The 16,926-nt window shown below is 34.5% G+C and overlaps 1 protein-coding gene and 1 non-coding gene across 2 annotated transcripts; both read left to right on the top strand.

Annotated features, from left to right (window-relative positions):
• The first annotated feature begins 5,386 nt into the window (after window positions 1-5,386).
• LOC107777102 (uncharacterized) lies at window positions 5,387-10,588 on the top strand. Its single transcript, XM_016597089.2, has 11 exons — window positions 5,387-5,546; window positions 5,629-5,715; window positions 6,904-6,999; window positions 7,081-7,156; window positions 7,366-7,431; window positions 7,551-7,630; window positions 7,722-7,808; window positions 7,936-8,073; window positions 8,738-8,840; window positions 9,128-9,336; window positions 10,124-10,588. Exons 1-11 carry the CDS (start codon window positions 5,478-5,480, stop codon window positions 10,190-10,192), a joined length of 1,080 nt encoding a protein of 359 aa, XP_016452575.1. The 5' UTR covers window positions 5,387-5,477; the 3' UTR covers window positions 10,193-10,588.
• A 624-nt stretch (window positions 10,589-11,212) lies between these two features.
• On the top strand, window positions 11,213-16,908 carry LOC107777101 (protein disulfide isomerase pTAC5, chloroplastic). Its single transcript, XR_012711488.1, has 7 exons — window positions 11,213-11,688; window positions 12,686-12,922; window positions 14,082-14,177; window positions 14,286-14,408; window positions 15,504-15,745; window positions 16,411-16,448; window positions 16,545-16,908. It is a non-coding gene; the product is annotated as a protein disulfide isomerase pTAC5, chloroplastic (transcript).
• Window positions 16,909-16,926: the final 18 nt, after the last annotated feature.

Here is a 16,926-nt window from a genome sequence, read left to right as displayed (position 1 = left end):
CAAAATAGTTATTTTTTCTAAAAACAAAAAAATCCCAAACGTAAATAAAAAATTATCGTTTCAAGAAAGTACAAAATTCTCCTCAAAGTGTTATTAATTCCTAATTTAAAAATAAAAAAAGGACATATACTGAGTGTAATTATAATTTTATCTAATATAAAATATACTTACGAAAAGTAAAAAAAAAGTCCATCTACAAGTTTAAAAAATAAGAAGAAAAATAAAACATTCCTAAATTTCTCACATAAATAAAAGAAAAGTAAAAAAAAATAAAAAAATGCATTCCTAAAATTCATAAATAAATAAATGAGAAAAGTGTGTTTTCAATAAGGAATTAGATTTTGTTCAATTCCTAAAATCAAAGTTAACTAAAAGAGAATTATAGAATATTATCTTTTCAACATGTAATGAAATCATAATTAAAGAGAAAATATTTTATTAAAAAGGAAATTCTAACTACTTTCGTTATGGAATTTTCTTTTTGGGGAACACTGATCCGTACCAAACAAAAACTTAAGGAGTCTTTTCTTAACCCTTTTTTATTTATATTTTGAATTTTAGAGATGTTATATTTTTACTTTAAATAAAATTTAATTTCTTAAAAAGTGTCAAATTCATTTTAATTTGATGTAAAGTAACGAACCATCCTTATTTTTTTATAAAATTATATTTAACATTAATTTGTCACCAAAACTAAGAATATTATAATTTATAAAATTATTTATGGATAGGATACGCTCATTATGCGTGTACCCCGTATTAACAAATATAAAACATTTGGAACAATACTATTGAATTATGTACAGTTAAAATGCAGCTGTTAAGTCTCATTCCTAAAGTATTTCTAATATTATTTATTTTGAGTTAAAGAGATAACAATTATGAACATTGGATAATTTTAATTTAATTGCATTATTTATTAAAGTAGTATTTGTATTTTTGATACATAAATTCTATAGAAAGCGTTTCTGAATAAAGGGCAATGGACATTCATACTATATTAAAAGATGGAAACCCTCAGCGAAATATTATTTACTTTTTTTGTACTTTGAAATTAATTAAAATTTTGATCATTAAATATTTTCTTATTTAAATTATGTAGGAAGTCATAATATTTAAAACTTTAACATAAATATATCTGGGAGAAATAAGAGTCATAATAATTAGGACGTTTTCTTGTCCTTATATTTGCTTAGGTCCAAGGGGAAAATTCTATATACACTTTGTCACAATTAAAAGAGAGACACAATGTATTTTATGTGTAGGTGAATTGAAGATGAAAGTAGAGCAAAAGGGATACTTAAACGTTGAGAGTGGGCTCGAAAACAGTGAAGAAGAGAGACCTGGCGAGGCCAGGCAAAGGATAGCTTAACCAGGCGAGGCCAGGCAAAGGCCAGCTTAACCAGGCTGAGGTTGGCGTTAGGCTGGCGCTGCAAGGAAAAAGCCAGGCTGAGGCTGGCGTTAGGCTGGCGACGCAGGCCTGGGGCCAGGTCCAGTCCGAATTTTGAAAACTTTATTTGTTTCCCGGCTTGACTGGGGTTTGACCTACATGTTTAGGTCTTGTCCTACACCTATAAATAGACCTAAAAAGGTCACTTTTGAGGGGAGATCTAGTTTGGACATACTTTAAACCGAGGGAGAGCACAGAGCCGTCTTGGAGACCGGAGATTCAACCTAAGGAGGCAAGAACACACTAGGAGCAATGCGGAGAATTCTTCTACGAGTTTTTCACTTCCTTCTTCCTATTTTCATTATTGTTTATGAATTCTAGTATTGTAGTTATGCATACTATTATGAATAGCTAATTTGTTATCTAGGGTTTTGATGGAACCTATTGGAGGATGATTTTCCTGTTACGTTAATATAGTTTTGCCGTAGTATTTTCTCTTTTATTCAACTACGTTATTATTGTGGTTGGTTGAAGAACTCTCAATCGACTGTACCTATTTAGTGTGTATTACTCGGGAGAGAGTGCATATTTAGGTAGTTTTTGAATAACATCACTCCTAACGTATATGAGGGATCAATACGGAGGGTTTAAAGGTAGGATTAGGGATAACGAAACTTTGGTACGATACCGAGTGAGTCTTACTTAATGCCAGCTAGCGTAATTCGAGAGAATATGTCTAGTAAATTGTGGTAGTTACTCGGAAGAGAATTACAACACTCAGAGCGCTCATGATCAGTAGAAAATACTTAGACGAAATTATAAAAGATGTAGCGGAAAGGATTCCGACAATTGGGGAAATCATAACTCTAAACCTCCTTAATCTTGTCTCTAATTCTTAGTATCTTTAGATGTTAATTTACTATTTTAATTTGTTAGTTAATTAGTTAAATACAAGAATCTTAATATCTATAAGTTAGGAATTGTTCAAGCTTGTCTTCTTGGTGATAGTGAACAGTTGTAGCTAAATCTTAGTTCTCTGTAGGATTCGACTCCGGACTTGTAAACTGGATTATATTTGCAACGACTGCTTAGTCTTTTTTATAAGGCATAGTTGGCCGTGATCAAATATGTGTATAAATTATATAAATTTCTTAACACAAATATACTGTTTAAGCAAAAAATATTAGATTTGACCGAACTTGTAATCGGACTTCTACCTCCGCCCTTGTCTATAACTAATGTTTTGAATAGTCATAATAAGTTGAACAAAACTTTAAGATAATAGTTTATATTAAGATCACTTCTTACGGCAAAAAATCAAAATAATTATAAATATATACCTACATCGAATATTTATGCCAACCTAACAAATACCTTGGTACAGGTAAGTTTTACTATCCAAATAGTTTAGACTATTTAAATTTCATTCATATATAAGTAGTTTTTAGGGGTTTAATTAGAGTTTCGAAATATCCAAAAAGAGAAAATACATAAAGTACTCATTATATTTGTCCGGAAAAATTATTTACACACCTAAATTTTTCGGGCGACCTTTTATCCCACTATTCACATCTAAACTAAATTTAATACCTCCTTCAACTTTACTGTTATTACAAGACTCTACTTCCTAAGCTCATTTGATTTCTGAAAATAATTAACTAATATAGTAATATTTATTGATTTTTAATGACTAATCTTCCAGTAAAACAATCAAAACAAATGAAAAATGAAAAGATCAAATATTTTTTGTAATTATTCAGGTGTGCGCGCCTCCATTATTCCATGGGGTACTTGTTGCTTTCCACTTCTCATCGACATAAGTATCGCTAACTCTGTCTATCAAAGATTAGACAGATGGAAAAAATCGTCTAATATTTTTTATCTCCGTTGAGAGACATCATAATTCTCCACCCAGTTCAAATTAAAAATCAAACATAGATATTTCCATTTTAAGGGTTCAAAAGGGAACGACCCTTCAATTTTACAAACTAATTGAAACTGAAATTGAAGAAAAAATAGACACAAAGGGAGGGGAACAGTCCATTCTATATATATATATATAATCGGTGCTTTAATTGTTCTTCTTCAACCATTTTTCTTTTAAACTCCTGTTCGGTTTAAATTATTTTACAATATTCACATAAAACAAGTCCTAAATATCATATTCTTTTACTTTACTTAATTTAGTTGTATACAGATTCAATAAGGCACCTAACCTAAGTTTGGACATAGGAAAACCTTTGGGACAAAATACGAAATTGGTTGACCATTATAAACTAATTGTATTATCTAGCCAAAAAATACATATACAAATAAAAAAATATTTTGTTGGCTATATTTTGGGAGCGGCTAAACTTATATATTTCTCAAAACTTTTTAGTCAGGAGAGTACAATCTTGGGCTTCTAGAATGGACTACCGCACTCTTGGGCCTGCTATCTTGTATTTGGGCTAAGTTTTCATGGTCCATTGTGTGCGCTTTCTCATTTTGATCATTTGATTATTAGAGCAAGTCGTTGGCAAAGTTATACAAGTCTCTTAAAAGCATCAAAATTTGGGAATGACATTAAATTTCTTTTGTTTTGCACTTGTGCATGTAATGCAAGCGAATATCTGCAAAAAAGTTGTCGTAAAGTTTTATAGTTGAAGCGATTTCTCCTTCCTTCTCCCTCATTTTCTTTTTCGTTTACTCATCTGAAGTTTGGTATTAACTATATAATAAGTGAAAGTTCATAAGGTACGACGAAGAGTGATTTTGTGGTAACATTCTTTCTTATGGGCCTTTTGATACCTTTGATTTCTCTCTTGGCGATACGTGTTTACCATAATTGGCTTGGAACTTGGAAAAAACGATATGGAGAGCTGAATTTCATACCCATTTTGCAATATCGAAACTTTAGACTTGTGTTTCAGTTGCAACACTTTTTAACTTCAAATAAATTTTCTAGAAATTTTAGACCGATTGTCTAAACACGCAAAAGAACTTAAACTATCAATAACAAATGTATGACTAAACTTTGGACCACTGTCTAGATATTACTTTATAACCAAACTTTAGTTTTCTGGAGCTGGTAGTGTAACTTTTTATTCTTCCGTATGTGAACAACATAGGTTATATTTATAAAACTTTTTAAAATATGGCCAAAGTATAAACAGCGACAGTCCCGGTTAAATTCAAAAATAAAAAATAAAAAAAATAAAGGGTGAAGTGCACCAGTAACCTCTTTAAAGCATGCTATTTAAAATATATTTACAATTTACAATATATTTAAAAATTAGTCAATTTATCCACACTTCAAGACTAAGTATTCTGAATTTTTGTTCAGGACTTAGGGGTCGTTGTTGGAAAATAAGTTATCCCAAGATTAATTATTCCGGAATTGTTACCCTATTCTCCCGTAGGAATAAAAATAATACTACAATCCAGGAATATCTAATCATGGGATTAGTTACATCGTGATTTTACCCCAACAAAACATGGGATAATCTTATCTCATATTTAATCCGGGGTTTAATTATCCCTTAACCCTTGTACCAAACGAGCCCTTAGTGTCCTAAATTTTTGAGGTGCTAATTTGAAATCCTGGATTAAGTGTCTTGAATTTCTGAACTACTAATTTAAAATTCAGGACATATTCAAACTTTAGGACATGATGTCCTTAGGTTTAAACTTGAAAAATTGATACTATATAGTTGCTGTAAAAATAATAACCGAAAAATGTATAAATTTGTATATTTTTTGAATATATATACATTCTATATGTTATATACAAAAATTATACAAGTTTTATATATTTTTTCGGCTGCCAGACATAAATAGTTTCTGGCACTGGCTAAAAGTGATAATACCCCTTTAAACTTCACGACGTTGAAGTTTGAGCAAATTGATTAATCCTTAAATTAATTCTAAATTGTGGACATATTTTAAATATCATGCTTAAAAGTGGCTACCTGTGTCATTCCTGGCGACAACTTTAGTACGTTGTCGTTTTGTGATTCTAAATGTCCTTCAATCTCAATTTCTTCTTCCTCCCAAAACCACATAGATCAGATTCATCAGATTCAAACCCCCCATCTCTCTCTAAGCAATGGATCCAAAAAAATCTTCACACACATTCACTTTTCTAATACTTCTCTCCCTCTTCCTCCATTCTACTGTAAGTATTCTTCTTCCTTTTGTATTTGGATCGATTAAATAGTAAAATTTCTGAATTTAATGTTTGAAACTTTTGATCTCAGGTTGCTGATGGATTCTCCTCGGTGTTTTTCCTCGACAACCCGTCTCACCGTTACTTCCGTTCTCCTTCCTCCGATGCTTCTTCTGAGGTATTCAATTGTGTACTTTTTTGTTCTATTGTGATTGGTTAAGGTAGTAATTTGTAGCATTTAGATGCTGTTGAGATTGGGAAACTTAGGAAGAATATTGTTGTGCACATTTTTGGGCACTTGGGATTGGTGTAATTAGAAGTAAAGAAGTGAAATTGATAGTAAGTTTAGGGATAGAAATCTTAGCAACTTACAGTTACTGCTTTGGAGCTAAATGTCGAAAGCTATCACATGTCAACTAGCTTGAGATTGAGCAAAAAAAAAAAAAAGAATAAAAGTGTTTGTTCGTTTGTGTGTTTGATAATTTTAAGTCAAATTACTTAGTGTTAGCATGAATAGAGAAGAACGGGTTTAGATGATTCATATATTTAACTCCAAGTATTTTGGAATTGAGGTTGCGTAGTTGATTGGTTGATTGATCGCTTGGTACTTGCAAGTCAACTTACACAAAAATAATGTATTGGTGATTCATTTATCTGTTTGGTGATCTCTCTTAGATTCAGCAAAGAGTTTTGCAAGTAATCGAAGGTGAAATATGTTGTGGATCATGTTTGTCGGAGAATATGCTACATAGGTTGACTTGAGAGCATAACTTTAGGAGCTTTCCATTATTAATCTACATTAAGTCAATGCCTCAACGAGACGAGCTCATAGCTTAATTACTTTCAAAAGCAGCTTAATGCTTGATATTTGTGGCATGAGAGCATTGAACAATGATGTCCGTAGTCAAATAAACATCAAGTAGGCTGAGCTGAGTGGTTTATATAGAATCTGTTACCTTTCTATTTCAAAAAAAGGCGGAGCCCAACATTAGAAGGCTCCTTCCTAGGCGGGCTAGGGGAAGACGAATATATACAGCATTACCTCCTTTTCGTAGAAACTGGCTCCAAGATTCGTATGCTGGTCACTCGTAGATACGCAGAGCACTTCTCCATTGCTCCAAGGTCCCTCTTCTACAAATAAACATCAAATACAAAGCCTCTCCAACTAATATTTTAGTATTCTATTGCAATTATTATGTTCAGACTCCAGGTCTGGTAATAGGGATTTATTTACAACATTAAGGCAGTGCATTATTGGGTTCTCATTTTCTGTTTCGCCAAGCAACTTGAAAGCTATGTTGCGCGGACTTTCCAAAATGCTACTGCACCCATGTCGGAACCTCCAAAAATGCACTTTCGGGCACAGATTGGTTCCATGGCTCTTTCCGAAGTTGGTGCTGCTATATCAGTCTTGCTTGGTTTTGCACCTCCTGTAACTCTCTCAGCTTCTAGTTCATTGAAGGTAGGAAAGCTGAATCTTGTAGTAGCAAATCTTTTGAATATAAAGCAAATCGTACATCATCAATATTCATATTGGTTGCAGTTGAATGAAGTACTCGTACCAAATCCATTTGATAGACCACGTTCTGTCGTCATCCTAGAAGTTACCGGAGCTGAAGGTATGCAAGCTGGGATGACTATATTTCATAGTACATTAATATTCTTGCTGAGTTTCCCTGCTCTCTCTCTCTCTCTCTCCCTCTCTCTCTCCCTCTCTTTAAGCTAAAGAACATACTTGTGGAATATTCTACTGTGCTTGCTTGGCTTTTCTGCTTCTGATCTGGTGATTATATTGAATTGTGCTTATTTATGTCCTGTGTTGTAACAGGGGTTTCTATTGAGGCCCTCAGAAGCAATGTAGTAAACGAAAATAAAGCTGACATTCAACTTCCAGGTAGTTGTCTTTATACATGTTATAAATTTCTGACTAGGTTTTATTAAATTGATATTTAAATTACTTGTAAAAAGAGAATTAGATTGGTATACTTAAAATTAATATTACGTTTTTTGCAGATGCAGATGAAGTCTCTCTTTTTTCATTGGATGAACCAACAACAGATGCTGAATATTCAGACAAAGAACTAACTGACTTTGTTAGTGTTTGTTAGCAGTTGCATGATTTTCTCTCACATTGAATAACTTCAAGGTGATTCTACTCACAAGAGGTTTGATTTTTGTATGTAGGCATCATGGTTAAGTGGTTCATATGTGAGTGGAGAGCTGACAATTCCCTTGGAGGATGATGCAAATTTGAAATTTCAATTGACAAAGGTATTTTTGAGGTTTGACAGCATGTATCATGAATTCATTCTTTTCTGGTATCATGAATTCATTCTTTTCTGGTCTTCTTTCATGTTCAGCCTAAATTTAGTGATGGTCCATTTCATTTGTCGCACAGGAAGCAGATCGAGAGTTTGTAACAAGTCTTGTTTCACTCACCCGTAAGATTCAAAGAGCAATCGAGATGCACCAAGATTTGTCAGGAGCTGTGCGCCGTCCTTCTGAGCTAATTTCTGGAAAATTTGATGGACTTAAGGTTACAAATTCTTCGAGACCTAGTCTCATTTTCTTTCTTTTTCCCTTTCCAAATTAAGCTTTAGCACAAGTACATGATACATCTCTTTTATCTTAAACATTGAATTTAAGATCATTTCTTTTAATCTGACCTCTCAAAAGAAATCATCTCTTTTAATCTGATCCTTCTCCTTTTCCCTTTTCCATTTTTGGAGGTACCATCCTAGTATTTTCGTCCCTTTTGTCTCTTATTATTCCTTCATTTCTGGATCTCTTGCTGTTCTGGACTGTCCGGATATCATATTAACAAAGTGTCTGACATACTGATTGTTCCTTAACTATTGATGATAACCGTCATTTCCAATTAACTGCATCACTGGATGTTTTGGCCTATGCCTCTCAAAAGTTAGAACTTCTGGTTTGATTCAGAGAAACCATCAATAGTTACACACTACTAGTGGCAGATGAGCCTATCATCCAAAAGGAAAGATGACACCAGCTGCAGATGATCGTAATGTCTCTTATTATCTGTCATTTGTCTGGAAAAAGGAAGTTATATTTCTTCTAATTTCCATACCGGTCGTACTCTGAACTGTTTCACCTCAGTTTTAAATACATAAGAGACAAACATGAAACCTGTTATACTGGTTATACCAGCTCAATTGATCTTTTTGATCTTTTTGTAGGCTCTCAAAGAGCATTATGGAGCAGAAGGTGTTGCAAAAGGAACCAAATTGTTTAGTATCGTAATGTCGAAGATGTTTGATTCCTTAACTGAAGCCTATAAAGGTTAGCTTTGTTCTCTGGTTTTGACAAAGTTGATAGTGTTTTAGCAGCTTCACCGATCTCTGATCTCTGTATTTGATTTATGATTACAAGAGTTGATTTTAACCATTGGCAAAAGATACCTTAACACCGGAAGTTGCTTTTGAAGAAAAAAACTTGCCCTTCTTTTATGGAAAAAATATATGCAGTAATTAGGAGAAGAATGTTTTCCTTTAGTTCTTCCTTTCTGATTCTTGTTATTAGATAACATTGAGTTCTGTTTTAAAGGAAACTCTGTATTACGCGTGCAGGTCACATTGTTGGAGTCATTGTCTGTAATGGTACACCATCAGTAGCAGAGCCATTATTCAACGTCATTTTCACTTCTCCGCCAACTGCCCGCTGGCTGGAGGAAACAAAAGCTTTACCAAATACAACAGCTATTGAAGAAATTATATTGGTTAGACGAACTGTTGCATGGGTTACAGGGATCTTGCTTCTTATTGCCACTCTATTGGGAGTAAGTTTTTACTAACCAAATGCTAATGCATTTCAATGCTTCAATTTTCACCATTGAAAGAACTGTTGCGCAATGAGTTTTCCATGTTCGTAGTTGTTGAACAATTGCATTAAGAATTCCTTCTTATAGAAAGCCATGTCAAGTTTCCTTTGTCTGAGATAATCTTCAAACTCAGACATGTGGGTGTATTGGACTGGATAAGTTCTTAGCTGTTTTTTGGTCTTTCCCCTTTAATTCTTTGCATAAGATCTCCAATAGCTAAAGATAGGGCACAATAGAAGAGAAAGATCCATATAGGTTAACCTACTAGTTGAGAATAGGTTTTTGACTTGGTAGAATACTTCTAATATTTTTTTATCCGAGACATTTATTTATATATACTTATTTTTTTTACTTTTATTTTGGTTTGGAAGGGGAGCCTTGGAGCAACGTAAAAGTTGTCTCTGTCTATCCTATAGGTCACCTATTCGAGCCGTGGAAGCAGCCACTAATGCTTGCATTAGGCAGCTGTCACATCACACCCCTTTGGGGTACCGTCCTTCCCCGGACCCTATGTGAACGCTGGATGCTTGAGCACCGGCTGGCTTTTTTACTTCATATCATCGACCACAACTTGTTTGGGACTAAGGCGTAGTTGTTGTAGTATAAGATCTCCCCTAGAAATTAGACCGTGATGATGATATTGTTGGATTTTAGCTTTCTTCCATAACATCTTATCATGTACTTCTCTGATTCGCCCCATACATTTATTTTGTTGCAATCTCATGGCATCTTTAATTGGATGCAGATTTACTTCCTCCTCAACATGCCACTCACAAGGGACACCCTTCTCTATTCTAACGTGAAGCTCGACTAGAATTTTACAGCTGCTGCATTAAATCGTCGGGACATCAATGGTGCAATCTGCCCATGATATTGTACAATTGTGATTCTCTCTCATTTCCTGTGATTTAAATTATTTTGTCAGTGGCAAAGATCACCTTATAGCTGTAATAAAACTGGTTTCGCCTTCCGGGTTTTCACGGCACTAGGTGTTTGTAGCTTTATATATTGGAGACTTATTCATGGAAGCAAATGAGTAGTGGGCTGTTGTAGTGAAAAGGGGTTTGGAACTGATTATGTCTTTGCTATTGTGTATTCATTCAGATTTTGGTATGAAAGTTTTAAGTTGTTGTACACCAAAACCAAAATAATGGAAACTAGTGGCTGCTTCGATATTTTTGTTGATGAATAAGATTTTAAATTTTGACCATCCCTCTGTGTCTTAAAATAAATCTTGTATATTAGCTATGGGACTTACAAGTTTTTTAAGCTCAATCTTGAGCAATAGTTGACATTCTATCTCTCTGGAGGACACCAAACCAGAAGTGAACTAAAACCAATGTGTATTGAGGTTTCTTGTTCAGTTTGATAAATGGAAAAAAGAAAGCTGGAAATTGGAAATTATTTCCCTTCTTTTCATTATCTTTCCTACCTCTAGAAGCAGTTCGAATAATCAAGTTAAACCAACACTTGTAAATTAGTAAATTTTTGAAAAAATGAAATAAAAGTTTCTTGAGGTGTGGTTTGTTTTTATATAACCATGATAAATAAAAAGAAAAGTTTTATTAGTTTGATCTGCCAATTAAACTGATTACTACAGAAGAACAAACTAACAACAAAAAAAAGATTACGACCCAACTCATATAATATATTTTTTGGAAGCGGCTAAAAATATACATTTCACGATAGCTAATGGCTTCACTACGTTTGAGTTAGATTATAAAAATTACATATAAATAACTTTACAAAAATGTGTATATATGATAAAAGAATTTTAAAAAATGAAAAAGATTAGATCTGCGCATGATAGCACAAAGCAGTGTAGATATTCCCGCCAGCTAAAAATATCTTTGGGTAAATTTCCCATTATCCTGTAAAAACCGTTAACAAAATAACTGAACAAAAATCTCAAAGTTCTCTAACAGTACATCAATGGCATCTTCACTACCACTGAGTTTCCACATCATCCCACAGAACAACAACACACTAAAATCCCTCTCACTTTCACACCAAACACACACTTCAACTTCATTTCTGTCCGCACAGTACTCCTCAACAACATCGCTCTCAGTATCTCACATTTGCTATAGTAGTTTGCCGGAACGGGAGGAATCGCGGTGGTTAAGGGAAGAGCAACGGTGGTTGAGGGAGGAGGCGCGGTGGTTAAGAGAAGAGAAACGGTGGGAAGCAGAACGAGAAGCTTTGTTGCTCCAAATTCAGAGTTTACAGCTCCGTTTAAAGGAGCTTGAGAATAGGAAGAATTCTCTTCCAGAAGCTTCTACTGTTGCTAATATTGCTAAATTATTGCAGGTGTGTGGTGCATATGGATCTATTTGACTTATCGACACTATCCAAATGCCCTATAAAAAGAAAAAAACGAAGTGAAATCATCCAATTTAGGCCCAGTTCAGTTTTACTTAAAGCTTTTTTCGATCATAATTTTGGAGTTATACCATGATTATTGCTTCATTAGAATTGATTATTTAGACTTAATTATCTTTTCATTGAAATATTGATTAACTTGTTATAGCCGGTTAGTTACTACTTTTATCCCAAAAAAAAAAAAGGCAGTTCGGTGCACGAACTATCCCATATCACGCAGGGTTCGGGTAAGGGTGTACCCCAAGGGGTATGATGTAGGCAGTCTAACCTAATGCAAGCATCAGTGGCTGATTCTACGACTCAAACACGTGACCTATAGGTCACACGGAGCCAACTTTACCGTTACTACAAGGCTCTCCTTCATTTTTAGCAAGTTGCCATTTAATGATTATCAAGAGACTAGTTGTTTAAATAGCTTTAACACCATCTAACTTAAGCTCTAATAATAAAGGCCTCTATTAACTACTTTTTAGATAATTAGTATAGTAGTATCATTTTCATGATCCAAAAACTAAACAGCAGGCTCACTAGTCCATATTTGTTTGATTAAAATTTGAAGGTCTAAATTGCTAAGTATACTCTTTAGAGTGTGATCATGTTTATTAAACTTTATTATTTATAAGTATCAAATTTATGCATTCGAGGCTTTAAATTTATTTCTCGTTTTCTTTTTTGAGAATTCAACTTGGAAATTCACCTTCTTTAAAATAAAGTTTCACATTTTCATGAGTTTCTGAGATTAGTAAAATGGCTATCCATTGGTAAAATATTCATGATTTGTTTGTTTGTTTGTTTTCAAGTGATTCTTGGATCATGGTAAATGTGTTACTGTAGCTCTGAGAATTTAAGGAAAACTAACACAAGTAAAAACAGAAGGAAAGAGTATACTGTTGATTTTCTTTATGTTGCTTTTTTGGTTTTCTAGCTGCTGAAGGAGGGGGAGCTGGGAAAGAACGTTAATGTGATTACAGAAAGCGGGTCGATATCTGTGCCATTAATTTTAGAAGCAGCAAAAGAAAATGAGGTTATAGTTAAAGAAGCAGTAGAGCAGGAGAAGGTGATTAGGGAAGTTCCTAAAGAATCAGAAAGAGAGGGTAAAGAAGCCAAGAAGAGGCGGCCATTGAGAATGGGATCTGAAGGAGATGAAGTTCGCCTGATGCAGGTCTGCTAACTTAAAGTTACCATGTCTTTTTTATCACAGTGATTTGGTTAATTCATCGCTCCTGCTTGTTTGATTGATTATTTGCTCTATTTTTTATTTTGACATATACTGGATTTATGGCAAAAGTTAATGCAGTCTATCCATTTAAAGAAGAACAAGTGCCAAAATAGATTGTAGTCTTAAAGAAACTGTCACTTGGAACCAGGAAGTAATGAGAACTATGTGTAAATAGACTTTTTCTGGAGGTGAGTTGGAAGAGAAGGTGTTTTTTGTTTCATGTCATGCTACACAGCAATGAAGTGATGGAGCTGTTGTTATTGAAGGTATTTTGATGCAATGTTGAGATTGCCAAACAATTAAGCCGAGAAACAAAAACTAGTATGTTTAATCGTTTCGCTATTGTATTTCTGTCTAAAGACTCCTACAGCTGCTGAAAATCCATTATGAAGACTTAGATTTATGTCTCAACCTGTAAATTTCAGACCCAATTGTTCATTTGCTCAACACTTGCGTTTTCTTTCTTCCTTCCTTCAGCTGAGCTTATCTGTTATTTGATCTTCACATGACAAGTATTGTCCAACATGTACAGGCTGGTCGTCTTGTGCCAGCGTCACCAAGTAGTCCAAGATAAATACTCAATGATGGCTTTTGATACCTCAATGAACTTAATTAGTAGGAAACTAAAAGGATCAAAAGTGTTATTGTCTCAAATATAAATCAACCAAAAGCATATATTTTCTTATGATTCTTTTCTTCAGTGTTTTGATTAATCAAGCTGACTTTACTGAGGTATCATGGATGTGACAGAGGATAGATTGCCTCTTGTCCTTTTATTCTGATCAATAAAGAGATATAAGGCTTCTGTTTTGGAGTCGCTATTCATACTTGAGTTTATCTTCTTAACTGAATGGACTGACGATTACAGAAAACTGTGTAAATTCGACTTCCTTATTCCCTGTGGTCAACTTTATATAAGGTTTTTTGTGTGTTGAGGACTCCTGAAACTTGGATTGTGTTGGATCACATAAACATAAATGTTATGCCTCATTGTCATGGATTAGTTCTTGATTTGCTTTATTTATTTAGGCATCAGTCTCTCCTTTGTGGGTTCTATATTGTTCTAATTTAGTGCATCACCTAATTATGTTCGCCTTTTTAGGAACAATTGTTAACATTGGGCTTTTATTGCGGGGAGGAAGATATGGAATTCTCCAGCTTCACTAGTGGGACTGAGCGTGCTGTGAAAACTTGGCAGGTATGTTGTAAGCTCCATCTTATTATCAGGAGAGTCTCAAATTATATTTGGGTTAGCTGTGTGTAATATACAGATGATTCATATGTTCTCTCATATCCCCTTGGGCAGGCTTCATCTGGTGTCCCAGAAGATGGCGTTATGACTTCAGAACTTCTTGAAAAATTATATATGGTGCAAAAGATTGACGGATTGAGGGAAAATCCCAAACAACCAGATGGAACTGAAGCAAAGGTGTGTTATCCCTTCTAACTGACATAAAAATGTCCATGCTGATATCTTTGGCTCCCTATAAATTTTGAACTTGAAACCTCTATTAATCCCAAATATTTGGTTTATCTTTTTTCTTTTGTGTAATTCGTTAAGTCAAGAGGTTTAGCTGACATCATTCTAGAATATAAGCCATCGCCCCTGTCTGGTCTAGTATGAGCGTTCTTCCATGAGACTGTAATATCTCTTAGTGTGTCATTCATAGGAAATCTTAAAGAGATGTACTTGTTACAAACTCATACCACCTTTTCAAATAGATCTAGTATGATGAAAATCAAGGAATAGGAAAAATGAAATTCAGTAGGTGCATTCATATGATTCAACTCGTTGTGACTAAAGTTATAAATTTTTCAATCACGGAAAGAAAATTGACCCATTTGTTGCCTTTGACAGATCACAACTGCTTGGTGAATTACCCATTATTAGGGACTGATTGAATCTAATTTTTGCCACTGTAGTTAATTCTAATGTAGTTGACATTGTCGATACTGAAAGATGATTATGGATGTATGCATAGTGAATCTCACCTGCCAACGAATTGGTTGCTAAATTCAAGGACATTTGGCGGTCCTTGAACTTTAGAAATAGCTGAGGCATTGATAGACAGACTATGCATGCGAAGAATTGTTCTTTCTAGGTTCCACTGCTTATTCTTTTTTTTCAGTCTAGCATCCCTGTTTCCCTGGTCAGCATATTACACAAATTTGAAAAATTGCCGAGGGGAAGCATTCTTGCAGTTTTTTGGGGGGGTTGGGGGGATGAATGGGAAACCTGTCACTAAATTGTTGCGAATGGCTATGTGCACTGAGGGTAGACAGTGTCACTGAGTAATGAGAAGCAATAAGGTAACCATATACGAGACTTGGATACACGTGATCACAATGATAAACATGACAAATTTTTCTTTTTTATCATTCTTTACCTGTTTGGATGGAATTGTACTGGAACTACATCATCAGTGTGAGTTGCCAATGCCTGTTGTAATTCAGATTCATCCTGTAAAATCATAAGTAATCTCAGACTATTATGGTTTATACTTCAATGTTCTTTCCTCCTCAGACTTGTGCAAATGGTGCCCCAGTTGCATCTATCATGGAAATAGAGGAAGTTCAGCAGACAGTTGTGAAAGAAGATAGTGTCTGAAACCGAGGTGTCACATCATCGAGTCTTTCTCCTTGGAGAGAACCGATGGGAAGAACCTTCCAGACTTACTACAAGTAGGAAACCGGCGGAGACTACTGGTGGCAGTACCACCACAAAGTGTCTTACTTGTCGCGGAGAAGGTCGCCTGTTATGCATGGGTATATACTCTGTCCCTTCTCGTCTTTGCACTTTTTAGTACTAATTTTTAAAGAACAAGAATTTTTTTTATTCAAGATGGAATAACGGGGGGATTATTGTCAAACCTTCTGATGATGCCGCCCTATCTTACTATGCACGTTGTTTGGGTAAAAGAAAGATCATTGTTATTAGTATCCTTTTTCGAAGCCTGAGTTTCTCATAAGTAGTAATCCAAATTGTAATTAACAATGTCAAACAAGTGAATACAGTTACTGTGAGAATGATCTACTTGTGAAAAAAGGAACTTCTTGTTCTTGATTATGTGGTAGCAACTCTGCCTATGTGAGTGCTCACATTGCCAATCAAGCTTGGATAAAGGAGGAAATCTTGCAGTAGGTAGGACAGCCAGCATAAAACAAGTCAAGTGTAGATGATTCCTCACAATACAGGATGCATTGTTTTGTTCTTGTGACAGCAAACTAATGTAAGTTTTCCCCGTGAGAATTATAGCAGTTGAAAGATCAAATCAAGGAACATTTGTAACTTGTTAAATTTTCACCAGAGGTACATCGCAATGCTAGTCATTTTCTGTGATCATCTGTTCCCGTGGCTAACTTTGAGACCGCCTTGCGCAAAATCATGTCTTTTAAAGCTTTCTTCTTAACATACTTCTATTTTTGTGCAGAATGTGATGGGACTGGTGAGCCAAACATTGAGGAACAGGTTAGAGGACTCTGAAAACTTTCCGTAACTGTAGTTTTTATGGCCATTTTCATTTCTAAATTGCTTATAAACTTATGTTGGAAATTTTTTTAGCAGTTTATGGAATGGATAGATGAAGGAATGAAGTGTCCCTATTGTGAAGGTCATGGATTCGTAACTTGCGATGTTTGTGAAGGCAAAAAGATAGTGAAAGCTTAGTGGATATATGTGCAGTTGTATATCACTCCCAAATACAGTTTTCTACTTTTGATTCTTCACCTCTGATGGTAGATAGACCAGAGGTCAATTGTATACGTGGATATTTAAGAGGGGCCAGAAAGAAAACACAAGCTCTCTATAACAGTCTCATTTGTTCCGATATTTTTTGGTTGCTATAGAGAAGTGTTGTTATAGAGGATATATATTATAACATAAAAATCGGTTCTGAAAAGAATATAGCTTTTGTATTGAATGGTTGTCATATAGATGTTGTTATAGA

Source organism: Nicotiana tabacum, chromosome 7 (genome assembly GCF_000715075.1).
Source record: "Nicotiana tabacum cultivar K326 chromosome 7, ASM71507v2, whole genome shotgun sequence".
NCBI classification, from domain to species: domain Eukaryota; kingdom Viridiplantae; phylum Streptophyta; class Magnoliopsida; order Solanales; family Solanaceae; genus Nicotiana; species Nicotiana tabacum.
This window is presented reverse-complemented; position numbering and strand designations above follow the sequence as displayed.